General features: G+C 44.8%; 1 protein-coding gene across 2 annotated transcripts in view; it reads right to left on the bottom strand.

Annotated features, from left to right (window-relative positions):
- ints13 (integrator complex subunit 13) overlaps positions 1-9,698 on the bottom strand; it is a 54,264-nt gene extending 44,566 nt beyond the window's left edge. For both annotated transcript variants that reach the window (XM_080207179.1, XM_080207180.1), the window contains exons 1-3: positions 9,434-9,698; positions 7,333-7,419; positions 3,699-3,773 (exon numbers count right to left, since the gene is read on the bottom strand). In XM_080207179.1, coding sequence (XP_080063305.1) covers positions 3,699-3,773; positions 7,333-7,419; positions 9,434-9,658 — 387 coding nt within the window. In that variant the 5' untranslated portion in view covers positions 9,659-9,698. The remainder of the gene's footprint in view (positions 1-3,698; positions 3,774-7,332; positions 7,420-9,433) is intronic.
- Positions 9,699-13,226: the final 3,528 nt, after the last annotated feature.

The following is a 13,226-nucleotide window of genomic DNA, read 5'->3' as shown; positions in this document are numbered from 1 at the left end:
AAGAACTGCAAAGATTGGAACCTTAGTTGAAATTATATAGTTTTCTTAAAAGGTTTACCTTACTGTGAACTGTCCAATGATCTATTTCAGTTCTACTCAATATACACAGACGACTGTAAGCATTTATGAATTTTGCTTTATTTTGGAACATTTTATTTTATTCCTTCATAGGCAAGGGCATTATTGGTTCCCTATTCTTGAACAGCGGCAGTCTGTGTTGCACAGGTACACCCACAAGTGCTGTTTGGAAGACCTAGATTTTTGACCCAGGTACAGTGAAGGATCGGAGATATATTTCCAAATCAGGATGGCAGCTGGCTTGGAACGGAACTTGCAGGTGGTGGTATTTCCATGACTCTGCTGCCCTGGTCCTTCTACTTGCTATAGGTCCCAGGTTTGAAAGGTGCCGCCAAAGGAGACTTTGCAAGTTGCTGTAGTGCATCTTGTAGATGGTACACAGTGTCAAAATTGGGGGTAATGAATGTTGAAAGTGGTGGTTGAAAGAGTGCCAATCAAGCAAACTGCTTTGTCCTGGATGGTGCTGAGCTTCTCCAGTGTTGTTGGAGCTGCATTCATCCAAGCAAGTGACTTCTGACTTGTGCCTTGCAGATGGTGGACAGGCTTTGGGGAATCAGGAGGTGAGTTACTCTGCAGAATTCTCAGTCTCTGTTTGCTCTTGCAGCCATTGTATATATAGAGTTAGTCCAGCTAAGGTTTGTCAGTGGTAACCCATATGTTAATACTATTGAATGTTAAGGGGAGCTGGTTCTATTATCTCTTGTTGGAGATGGTCAGTGTCTGGCACTTGCACGATTCAATTATTACCGTTCATTTTGCAGCCCAAGCTTGAATATTGCCCAGATTGTGATGCATGCAGGCAAGGACTGCTTCGATAACTAAGTTGTAAATGGTACTGAACGCTGTGCAATTATTAGTGATATATAGTACCTCCAGCTGCTTATTGTTACCATTTAGAGTCAATCCAGTTGGCTGAAGACTGGCATCTGTGGTGACAGGCACGTCAGGGCGAGCCTGATCATCCATTCTGCATTTCTGGCTCAGAATGGTTACCAATACCTTATCTTTAGCACTAGAGTTCTGGGGCTACCCAAATCACTGAGGGTGGAGCCCCCTCTTCCAATTAGCTATTTAATTGTCCAACACCATTCATGACTGGATGTGGCAGGGCTACTTGGTGCCTGCAAATACTTACTGAAGGAAAATTTTAAAGTATCAACTAATACATCAAAGAAATTGCTGAATAAACTAAATTTAACACATTGCTGTCAACACTGTAGAGTTAAATTATCAGACTGATATTTCAGGTCTTCATAAAACATAGAATCCCAACAATGCAGGCTGCCATTTGGCATGGAGTCTGCCCCAACACTCTGACAGAGCACTTTACCCAAGCTCAACCCTGTATCACTAATGGGCAATTTACCATGACCAATCCACCTAACCTGCACATCTTTGGACTGCAGGGGGAAACCAATGCAGACATGGGGAGAATGTAAAAACGCCAACCAAGGTCCAGAATTGAATCCCTGGCATTGAGGCAGCAGAGCTAACCAACATGCCACCGTGCTGCCCTTTAGCATGAGCTACAAATGAATAACATTTTGCACTGTACACCTTTCAGCGGTGGAACTGCACTAAGCTAAACAGCAACATTTTTCCCAAATTTCCTTCCTGTAACAATCAATAATCTTCAAAAACATGTCCTCACCACTCTTTTCTAATGATCAGTCACTCTGCGTGATGGACCACAGGCACCTCATGACAGGCATCATTAGAAGGCAGCATCCTGCAGTGAAGGAGATGTGACAACAGAGCTTTCTGTATAAAGCTGCTTGGACTAAGAAGCTAAAGGGGGGTGGGGGTGGGGGTGGGGGGGGGCACAGGTTCAAATATGGTTGTGGGATGAGACAGGGTATCACAATTAGGGTGAAGTGGGTATTTAGCCACAAATAGGAAGGCGAGCGTTTTACGGGATGACTGCAGATCTGTATCGGTTTTGTGCAGTTGCCACATCCAGCTGTGAATGGTGGTGGACAATTACTCACTAGAGGAGGTGGCTCCACAAATATCCCTACTCTCAATGATGGAGGAGTCCAGCACATAGGAAGATGGTTGTGTCTGCTGGAGGTCAATCATCTCAGTTCCAGGACATCACTGCAGTTTTCTTCAGAGTCATGTCCTCAGCGCAAACATCTTCAGAAGCTTCATCAATGATCTTCTCTCCATCATAAGGTCAGAAGTGGGAATGTTTGTTGATGATTGCCCAGCGTTCAGCGTCATTCGTGAGTCCTCAAATACTGATTTGATTTGATTTATTGTCACTTGTATTGACACAGTGAAAAGTATTGTTTTTGTGCGCTACAGTGCAGGATGTAGTAAAACAGTCATAGCTAGGATGCAGAAAAAGACCAACTTAGTACAAGGTAGGTCCATTCAAAAGTCTGATGGCAGTAGGGAAGAAGCTGTTCTTGAGTCAGTTGGTACGTGATCTCAGACTTCTGTATCTTTTTCCCGACGGAAGGTGGAAGAGAGAATGTCCAGGGTGCGTGGGGTCCGTAATTATGCAGGCTGCTTTGCCGACGCAGCAGGAAGTGTACACAGAGTCAATGGATAAGAAGCAGACCATGTCCATATGCAGCAAAACCTGGACAATATCCAGGCTTGGGCTGATAAGTAGTGAGTAACATTTATTCACAAGTATAAGCCAATAACCATCTCCAACAAGAGAGGATCTAACTTTCGCACTTGGCATGCAAAGATTCACTGGTGCAATGGAAGTTGAAGCCAAGTTTTGGGGCAATGCAGTGCGAGTTTGCTGTGCTTGGAACATGGCTATATACTATACCTAAGCTGCAAGTATCAGCTCCAGATATAACAGACCCATAGTGGGAAAAGGCACCAATTTGAAGCAGCAGTACCATTCATCTCAACCCACACATAAAAGTATATTTTAAAAAATTAGTGAAACCAACACATGCAGTAAATCAAAGCCAATTTAAATAATATGTAGATTGTGTTTGAAAAACTAAAAGAAAGTTGAACTCCCGCTTTGCCTCCCAGACAAGATGGAGAATACCTCTCAGTCTATTTATTTGATCTCATCCTTCCAGCAAAACAATTCAATCTTCTGCTGAATTACAGAGGCTATGGCCATTTCTTAGATAACTGGTCTTAAATCATGTACCAGCTGCTCTGCCTGTGCCGCTGTCCCTGTGATAAGCTTTCACATCCTAACTCTGAATTTTTGCCATTTGGTCCTGCTTTCTTGTCACATCCAATTATTCTTTCAGGTTTTTGTATCCAATTAAGTTTTCTGTTTCACCCTATAACTGCTTCAAATGAGCCCATTTCAGACTGAAGATCTGTTGTAAATCTCCTCAGCTTCACTTTCCTGTTTTTGGACTATCTTTTTGTGTATTTATTAACTTCCTTTCACACTATTTCAGTCCTAGATTGAACTATTACTCTCAGAACCTCCTTTGGCCAGAATAGCAGAGCCACTGACTAAAGATCCTGCAAAGTAAATAGGTAAAAAATAAATTGTACTTGAAATTTCAGAGTGCTTTAAAGAATGGTTGCTAGAAAATCAACCATAAAAATGCAGGACCACGAAGGCCAACACAATGAATCACAAGAATTTATTCTCCATTCCAAAAAGCAAACAGATTTTGCTATACCTCCTGCAGGTTCTGATCTTCTTGTCCCCAGGAATTTAGAGTGTGTGCTCGTGAATCACTTACGATGAAATTCACCTAAAAAAAAATCAAAACTAGAAATGAAGAGCTAAAGACATATCAGAAGTGAATTTTAAAAGTGCTTAAAAATGGGTAAACAAAATACAGTAAGTTCTTCATCAAACATGATTGATCACTATTATAATCTATTTTAAAAAAATAGTCACTAAATAATTGTGAGAACGGTCTGCAGTAAGTTTCACCTGAATTAAGTGGGCAGATTTACAAAGAGCTGCATTATTTTGCAGAATGAGTTGATCACTGCATTGCAATGAAATTACAATACCCCAAGAATGAATGGGAAGCACATGCTCCGTCATTAAAGAAATAGCTGAAATCACATTTTGTGAAGAAACCATTCTAATAAACTATTCCGTCAACCACCTCATCATTCTTTGAGGGTAAATGTTCCAATAAACACATATCCATCCTCGACAGAATATTCTTCTCACAATCCCCCTCCCCTTTCTTTTAGGAATAACAAGTGAAAAAGAAATGGCAACCCATCCCAAATCACATAGTCCTGATTTATTTCTTACTGTTTCTGTTGACTCTTACAGCTCACAGGATTTGAAAGCACTTGTGGGTAAAGTACTTCTTTTTGTTTTATAAAGGATACCAAAAATTCCCAAGTGGTGACAGCTATAATAAAAAAAAACTGGACAAACATTCGAAGCTCAGGATAATGCAAGGGGAACAGGTTCTGATTTGTCGTTGCAAGGGTCAGCACAGACATAATGGGGCAAAAGTCCTGCTTCAATGATACAGTCTTACTCTTCCATAAAGTACAGACAAAGAAAATGAAATAACAGATCTATTTATGGAGGATTCCGATGGTAGCTTGTACTAAGTGAAACGTTTCAATTACAAAAACAAAAATGTTATCAAAACTTGGATTAGGGCCATGGGTCGCAAACTTTGGTGTAAAGAAAATTGAATGAAGATGATCCTTAACATTACAATAAGCAAATAACAGCTAATATGAATAGACTGGTCAGCTTGTGTCAATAATACACACTAACTTAGCAGAAAAGAAAACTAATCTAATGGCAAATGCGGCTGGAAAGGTCAGCTAGAGAGAAAGATTGATTGAAGCAATTAAAGGGAATTCAAATGTTCTGAAGACCAAAGGCATTGTCTCTTTTCTCCCGCACAAACTCTGTTCACCAACTCCATTCCTCTTGGCAAATGTGAGAGGAGAGTCAGACTGTTCATAACCTTGGTGACATATTCAATCCTCCCTGCCCCCCTCCCCAGAGGAGCTTCCAGTCAGCTATCTGTTCCACCACCAAAACCACCACCATCTACCTCCTCCACCACATCACTAACTTCCCTCCTGCATCAGCTCATCTGCTGCCAAAACCCTCATTTATGCTTGTGTCACCTACAGAGACAATTCCAACAGATTTCTAGCTGGCCTCACATTTTATATCAACATGAGTGAGCCTCTCTGCTGCCAATATCCTCATATGCACAAAACTCTATTTGCCCTTGCTTACAGACACTGGCTCCCAGTTGAACAACATCCCAATTTAAAAACACTAATTCTGGTTTTTAAATCCCTCGATGACCTTGCCCTCTTATCCCGCAGAACCACCTCCAGCTCTGCAGCCATTCAAGATAACTGCAATCCTCCAATTCAGGCCTCTTGTGCTCCCCATATTTAAAATCATGCAACTGTTAGAGGTCTTCCCTTCAATTGCCTAAGCCCCAAGCTCTGGAATTCCCTCCCGAGGCCACCTTTCACTCTTCCCATAAGGCATGCCTAAAGTAATCAGCCCAAACATCACTTTGCATGACTCAGTATCGAATTTTGTCTGCCAATGGTTCTGTGAAGTGTCTTGGCACAATTTACTACCATCAGACCATCATATTAATGTTGCTGCAATTAAAGATAAGCAGGAGCACAGAGGAAAAATCCTAAAAGAAAGGAAAGATTGTCTGTTTTAAAACAGGACAGATTAAACAATTCACAGCTGAATAAGGATGGAGAGAAGGGGATGATATAGAGAGACATAGATATCCCTGCTCATATATAGGGATGATATAGATGCCTGTCAGCAAGTTGAAGGGAAAGAAAGAGAATGAGCAGAATTATCTGATTATTTTAAAATGACAAACAGAAAGCTAAAACATTTGGTAGTTCTGGGATCTTTCAGATTAATTAGATTAGGAAACAACAAATGCACATCTTTACCCTATTACAGAACTCAATATAAAACAACTTCTCATTTAGCATGCCTTCTGAATAAAGATTTAACCACAAATAGTAGATACACCAGAGGCATCCTATAGCGTTCCTTTGATAGTAACACAGACTTACAAAAGAAACACTCTGTCTGAAACCAAGTGTGGAAAGCATACAGTGGGAGATAACTGGTGCGTTCTCCAAACCTGGCTTTCATACAATCAGAAACCCACATTAATAACCAGTATGTCCACTACAGGCTACTGTTTTAGTGGACAATTAATGGTTCTTGATTGTTCAAATTTTGAATAAACATCCGTAAACTGTATTTAGTGTCCGTAACAAATGTTATAAATGGTGTGGTAGTTATGTTTCAGAACCAGTAATCCTCCAATGTGTCTGAGCCAACCACCCCATTGGACTAAATAAAATGCTGCCCAGTTATTCATGGCAGGGATTCACCACCATCTCCAACTGGATAATGAACATCGGCCTTGCTGGTAACAACCATCTCTCTCCAATGAATTAGAAGAAAGTGGTTGCTCTGTTGAAACTTTCATTGCATCCACACTTGTTGATTACAAATATGACCATTTTGCTACAACCGACAGCCTGAGGGGGTGACACAGTGGTTAGCACTGCTGCCTCTCAATGCCAGGGACCTGGGTTCGCTTCCCAGCTTGGGTCACTGTATGTGTGGAGTTTACACATTCTCCCCATTTCCTCCGGTTCCTCCCACACTCCAAAGACATGCGGGTTAGGTTAATTGGCCATGTTCAATTGACACTTAGCCTCCCTGGATGCATAGGTCAGAGAGGTTAGCAAGGTAAGTAAGTGGAGTTACAGAGATAGGGCCTGTTGGCAGTACAGGCCTCCTTCTGCAAGGATTCTATGATTCCAGTGTTGGCCACTGAGCTCACTGAAAGCACTACAGTACTTCCAGTACAAAAGTCACTTCCTCTAAAAACAAAACTGAAAAAACAAATGAAACAAAATGTAATTCCACAAAGAAAATTCTACCATCTTCATACAGCATTTCCTCTGCAGTTACATTTGCACGTCATTTGCCAAAAGGTATCAGGGGTGATATTGGATGTGGGCAGGAGTGCAACATGGGCAACATTGCATTAGTCTCCAGTTACACTCCCCCAACCACCCTGGGAACTGAACGTTCAACATATTGCATCACAGGCGGCTAACACAATTTCACCCACGTCCAACTGCACCCTGAATAATTATTCCTCCAGAGAATGCCCGATTTTAAATTACAAAAAAAATTAGACTCGCCTCCTGGTACTGGCGCACCATTTTTCCATTGTTAGTTAATCTATTTCAATTCTAGCACATAGCAAACAAAAAGCATCTGAAAGGACATTTAATTCTACTTACCCTGGTAGCACCCATTAATTGCTTTGGAGCAACTGTTAGCAGCCTTTGGTCACCAGATGTTGACGTCATGCTGCTTAATGTTGCTGGCTGAGGTACACAGGGAAATTAAATAGAACATGTTTTACACACTGTTTACAATATACTTTCAAAATGGAGTGTCAACGCTCCAGGAACGACAATACATATTTCAGTGTCATACAATCGCAGAGCAGACTACCATTCGGCCAGTGCTGGCATTTTGAAAGGCCTAACCAATTAGTCTCACTCCATTGCTCTATCCCCATTCTGCAATGTTTGCCTTCCCCTATTCATTTAACTGTCTTTTCAAGATTGTTACTGAATCTGCTTCCAAACCCTTCCGGGCAAAGACAGATCATCACAGCAACCTTTCCTTTCTGCCTGTTTTCTTAAAACTGCACCCACTGGTTACCAGCCCAGCTACCCAAAGAGCACTTTTTCCCCCATTTACTCCAACGGCACCCAACTTAAATGGACACCTCTACTAAATACCCCCAAACCCTCAGTAAACGCAAATTACTGTGGATGCTGGAATCTGAAACCAAAAGAGAAAATGCTGGAAAATCTCAGCAGGTCTGGCTGCATCTGTGTGAAGAGAAAAGAGCTGATGTTTCAAATCCAGATGAGCTTTGACAAAGAGTCATCTGGACTCGAAACATCAACTCTTTTCTCTCCTTACAGATGCTGCCACCCCCAAACCCTCTCTGCTCAAAGGAAATCTAACTTCAGTCTCTTCGCATGACAGCTAAAACCAGGGCCAAAATACCTGCGCCTTCTTTTTGATGAGCCTCCCATCAGTCCAATGCTCTCAGCCCTCCAAGTCAGATTTAAGCAGAGAATTCAAATTTGGCACAGAACTGACACCTTGTAGCCTTATACAGAGCATCACTCAAGCAGCACAATTCAGGATGACCCAAATTGTGTAACCTTTTCTTTATAAAAACACACACCCCCAATTTATCATGAGCATTGTCATCAAGGGTTAACCTGTTTTTGGAAAGTTCACAAAACTTAAAAAAACATCTTTGCAGCAGGTAAATAACAGGCCTAACTGCAACTGAAAGCGAAAGGAAATAAAACATCAGACATCACACAGAACATGCAACAATCAATATTACTCTGTACTGAGTGCTGCACCCCATCACTCTCCAGTGTTAATCATCGTGGAACTCTAAATCTACCTTCCAGTTTCCATTTTTAAACTCACGTTCTGAAGTAAGAAAGATTAACGTTAAGAGGAACTTCAATATTTAATGAAGCATTAGTAGTAAGATACTGAGAGGTATTCACAAGTTGGGTGATTATTTCAAGATGGTCTGGAATATCAGATAGTTTTCACAGACACTGAGAATTCAGCATAAGTCACTGGCCACACTTTGCATTAAAAGCATCTCTCCCTTCACCAGCATCCTCCCTCTCTCTGTGGGGACATTCTCTGGTACAGAGGACCCCCCCAACAACAACGGCCAGACAGACCACCCCACCTTCTCTCTCCAAGGATCAGACCACTCGCTCCCCCTATCTTAACAGGGGCATCCCCCCATCTCTCAGGCAGAAAACCCCCCTCCCCTCTCAGGAGCAGACCAACCCTCCCTCCCTCTCTCTCTGAGGGGCAGATCCCCCCCTCCCTCCAAGGGACAGACGACCACCCCTCTCTCTGTGGGGCAGACCACCCCTCCCCTCCCTCTCAGGGGCAGACCACCCCTCCCCTCCCTCTCAGGGGCAGACCACCCCTCCCCTCCCTCTCAGGGGCAGACCCCCCCTCCCCTCCCTCTCAGGGGCAGACCCCCCCTCCCCTCCCTCTCAGGGGCAGACCCCCCCTCCCACTCTCTCTGAGGGGCAGAACCCACCCCCCCCGTCCCCCTCCCTCAGGGGCAGACCCCCCCCCCCAAAACCCCATCCCCCTCTCTCAGGGGCAGACACTCCTCTCCCTAAGGGGCAGACACCCCCATCCCCCACCCCCCAAGGTCAGACCCCCCCTCCCCTCTCTGAGGCGCAGACCGCCCCCCTCCCTCTCTCTGACAGGCAGACCCCCTCTCTTTCTCTCTCAGGGGCAGACCCCCCCCCTCTCTCTCTCTCTCACCAGTTTCCTGGCCGGGAAGATGTCGTACATGATGCGGCAATACTCCATGGCCGACTCCACGGCGCAGGTCCACAGGGACTTGGAGATGGGGGCGAGCGGGATGATGCCCGGGGCCCGGTTCTTGGTGAACATGTCGAACTCCACCGTCTGCCTGCAGGACTCTGCCATGTAGGGGCAGTGATCCACCACAAACACTGTCTTGTGGGCCTCGGAGAACAGCTTCATCCTGAGCGCCGGGGCTCCAGCAGCGCGATGGCGACTGGTGGGGGGGGGGGGGGGGGGGGCCGGGAGTCGCCGTCAACCCGAAAAAGACTGACAGAAATCCACCCGCCCGAGCGGCGCCGCGCCGTTGAAACAATGAAATGAAGCGGAGAGAGAGGCGGGGCTCCCCCAGCGTCACCACGCAACGGCCACCGCCGCGCAGCCCCGCCTCACCTCATCCAAGATGGCAGCCGAGCAGCGCGCCTGCGTGGTAACCCGGGCTCCTGCCTCCTCCCCCCCGTGTCACTAAGCAACGGCCAACCCGCGCAGCCCCGCCTCACATCCAAGATGGCAGCCGAGCAGCGCGCCTGCGCGGCAGACCAGAGGCGGCCCTGTTACGTCATTGCGTCAACGCGCGCCTCTGCGGAAGAGAGGTTCGCTGTGGGGAACGTGGTGGATGCGGTGTATCTGGACTACCAAAATGGCACGATGGTTAGCACTGCTGCTTCACGGCTCTAGGGGCCTGGGTTCAATTCCCGACTTGGGTCACTGTCTGTGTGGAGTTTGTAGATTCTCCTGTGTCTACATGGGTTTCCTCAGGGTGCTCCAGTTTCATCCTACAGTAAGAAGTCTGACAACACCAGGTTTTAGTCCAACCGATTTATCTGATAGTAAACTCACTAGCTTTCGAGGGGTTTCCCTCTTCTTCAGGTGAATGGAGAGTTCTGGCCTCAGACAGAGCATATAAAGCACAGACAGTTTAAAGATTACTGGTTAGAATGCGAATCTTTACACCTAACCTGCTGTTCAAGTCTTAAAGTGGCTGACAATGTGTGGGGAAGGAGTACTGACCATAGGCCCTTCGGGCTCGTTGGGCCGAAGGGCCTGTTTCCCGTGCTGGGTTGTTCTTTGTTTAGATGTGTATTGTCTCCAGACAGTACAGTAAGTGAGGTTTTGCAAACCCAGGCAAGTCACAGGGGTTACAGATAGTGCGACATGAACCCAAGATCCCTGTTGACACCGTCCTCATCTACATCATTCCTCCCACAGTCCAAAGATGTGTGGGTTAGGTTGATTGGCCATGTTAAGAAATTGCCCCTTGATATCCTGAGATGCCTAGGTTAGAGGGATTAGTGAGTAAATATGTAAGGACGTGGGGTAGGGCCTGGGTGGGATTGTGGTTGGTGCAGACTCAATGGGCCAAATGGCCTCTTTCTGTACTGTAGGGAGTCTATTATTGATTGATTTGCACCCAATATACTGGCCCACAACAAATTTGTGAGAAAACTTATAGGCTCATAGAATAAAGGCAGTAGTAACAACATTGGTACAAAATTGGCTGAGCGATAGGAGTCAACAAGAAATGATAATGTGTACTTTTTCAACTGGGGCAAGGTTTGTAATGGAGTTTTGTTTTTCCTGATACTAATTTATAAGAGAAACTCTCTTAAATTTACTTCCAGACCTTTTTTTATTCATTTGTGGGTTGTGGGCTTCCTTGGCTAGTCAAGCATTTATTACCCATCTCCAATTGCTCTTGAGAAGATGGTGCTGAATGAAATCATAGAATCTCTACAGTACAGGAAGAGGCCGTTCAGCCCATTGAGTCTGTATCAACCACAATCCAGGCCCTATTCCTGCAAATGCACGCATTTACCTTACCAATCCCCTTGACACTAGGGTCAATTTAGCATAGCCAATCAATCTAACTCACACATCTTTGGGCTGTGGGAGGAAACCCACACAGACACAACATAAATGTTCAAACCCTACACTGACAGTGACTCAAGGCCAGAGTTGAACCTGGGGCTGTGAGGCAGCAGTGCTAACCACCATGCCACTCCAGTGCTAAGCTGCCTTATTGAACTGCTGCAGTCCATGTAGTGTGGCTACTTCCACAGTGCTGTTAGGGAGGGATTCCAAGATTTTGATCTAGTGACAGTGAAGGAATGCTGAAATATTTCCAAGTCAGGATGGTTAGTAGTTTGAAGGGGAACTTCTAGATGATGGTTTTCCCATGTATCAGCTGCCCTGCTTCTGAGAGGTTGTATATTTGAAAGAAGTCTTGGTGTGTTCCTGCAGAGCATTTTGTAGTCTACAGATTGCTGCCACTATTCTTCAGTGGTGGAAAGTAGCAATCAATCTTCTGTGTCCTGGATGGTGTCGAGCTTCTTGACTGATGTTGGAACTGGGGTAGCACAGTGGCAAATATTGCTGCCTCACAGCGCCAGGGACCCAGGTTCAATTTCTAGCTTGGGTCACTGTCTGTGTGGAGTTTGCATATTCTCCCCATGTCTGCATGGGTTTCCTCCCACAGTCTGAAAGATGTGCTGGTTAAGTACATTGGCTATGCTAAATTCTCCTTCAGCGTACCCGAATCAAGTGCCAGAATGTGACAACCCGGGGATTTTTGCAGTAATTTTATTGCAGTGTGAATGTAAGCCTACCTGTGACTAATAAATAAACTTTGCACCCATCCAGGTACACCCCTGACCTGTGCCTTGTAGATGATGCTTTGGGGAGTCAGGAGGTAAGTTGCTCACGCAGGATTCTTAGCTTCTGATGTGCTCTTGTATGCTGCATTTATAGAACTAGTTCAGTTCAGTTTCTGGTCAATGGTAACCACCCAGGATGTTGATAGTGGGGGATTCAGAGATGTGGTTGTTAGATTCCTTCTTGTTGGAGATGGTCATTGCCTGGCACTTGTGTGGTATAAATGTTATTTGCAACTTGCCAACCTAAATCTAGATATTGTACAGGTCTTGCTGCATTTAGACATGGACTGCTTTACTATCTGAGGAGCCATGAATGATACTGAACATTGCGCAGTTATCAGTAAACATCCTCACTTATGACCTTATGATGAAAAGAAGGTCATTGATGGCGTTCTTAAGGAAAAGTACCGAAGGAAGGTGGCAGATATTCAAGGAATGTTTGTCTGGAGCTCTGCATGACAACATTCCGATGAGACAAGGAGGTTTCGGTAGGTCGCGGGAACCATGGTGCACGAAGGCTGTGGTGAACCTAGTCAGGAGGAAAAGGAAAGTGTACAAAAGGTTCAGGGAGCTAGGAGATGGTAAGGATCTTGAGGAGTATAAGGATTGTAGAAAGGAGCTTAAAAGGGAAATTAGGAGAGCCAGAAGGGGTCATGAGAAGGCCTTGGCGGGTAAGATTAAGGAGAATCCCAAGGCCTTCTATAAATATGTGAAAGGTAAAAGGATGAGAAGAGAAGGGATAGGACCTATAAAAGGTGAAGGGGGAAAGGTCTGTGTGTAACCAGAAGAAATGGCAGAGGTGCTTAATGAGTACTTCGTCTCAGTATTCACGGTGGAAACTGATCTGGGAGATTTTGCTACAGATTTGCAGCAGATGGAAAAGATTGAGTATGTGGATATTAAGGAAGAGGATGTGTTAGAACTTTTGAATTCTATCAAGATAGATAAGTCGCCGGGACCAGATGGGATGTACCCCAGGTTACTGTGGGAGGTGAGGGAGGTGATTGCAGAGCCCCTGGCGATGATCTTTGCGTCGTCAATGGAGACGGGAGAGGTTCCGGAAGATTGGAGGATTGCGGATGTGGTTCCTATTTTCA

The sequence above is a fragment of the Carcharhinus amblyrhynchos genome, chromosome 19 (assembly GCF_965287045.1).
Source record: "Carcharhinus amblyrhynchos chromosome 19, sCarAmb.v2.hapA, whole genome shotgun sequence".
Lineage (NCBI taxonomy): Eukaryota > Metazoa > Chordata > Chondrichthyes > Carcharhiniformes > Carcharhinidae > Carcharhinus > Carcharhinus amblyrhynchos.
This window is presented reverse-complemented; position numbering and strand designations above follow the sequence as displayed.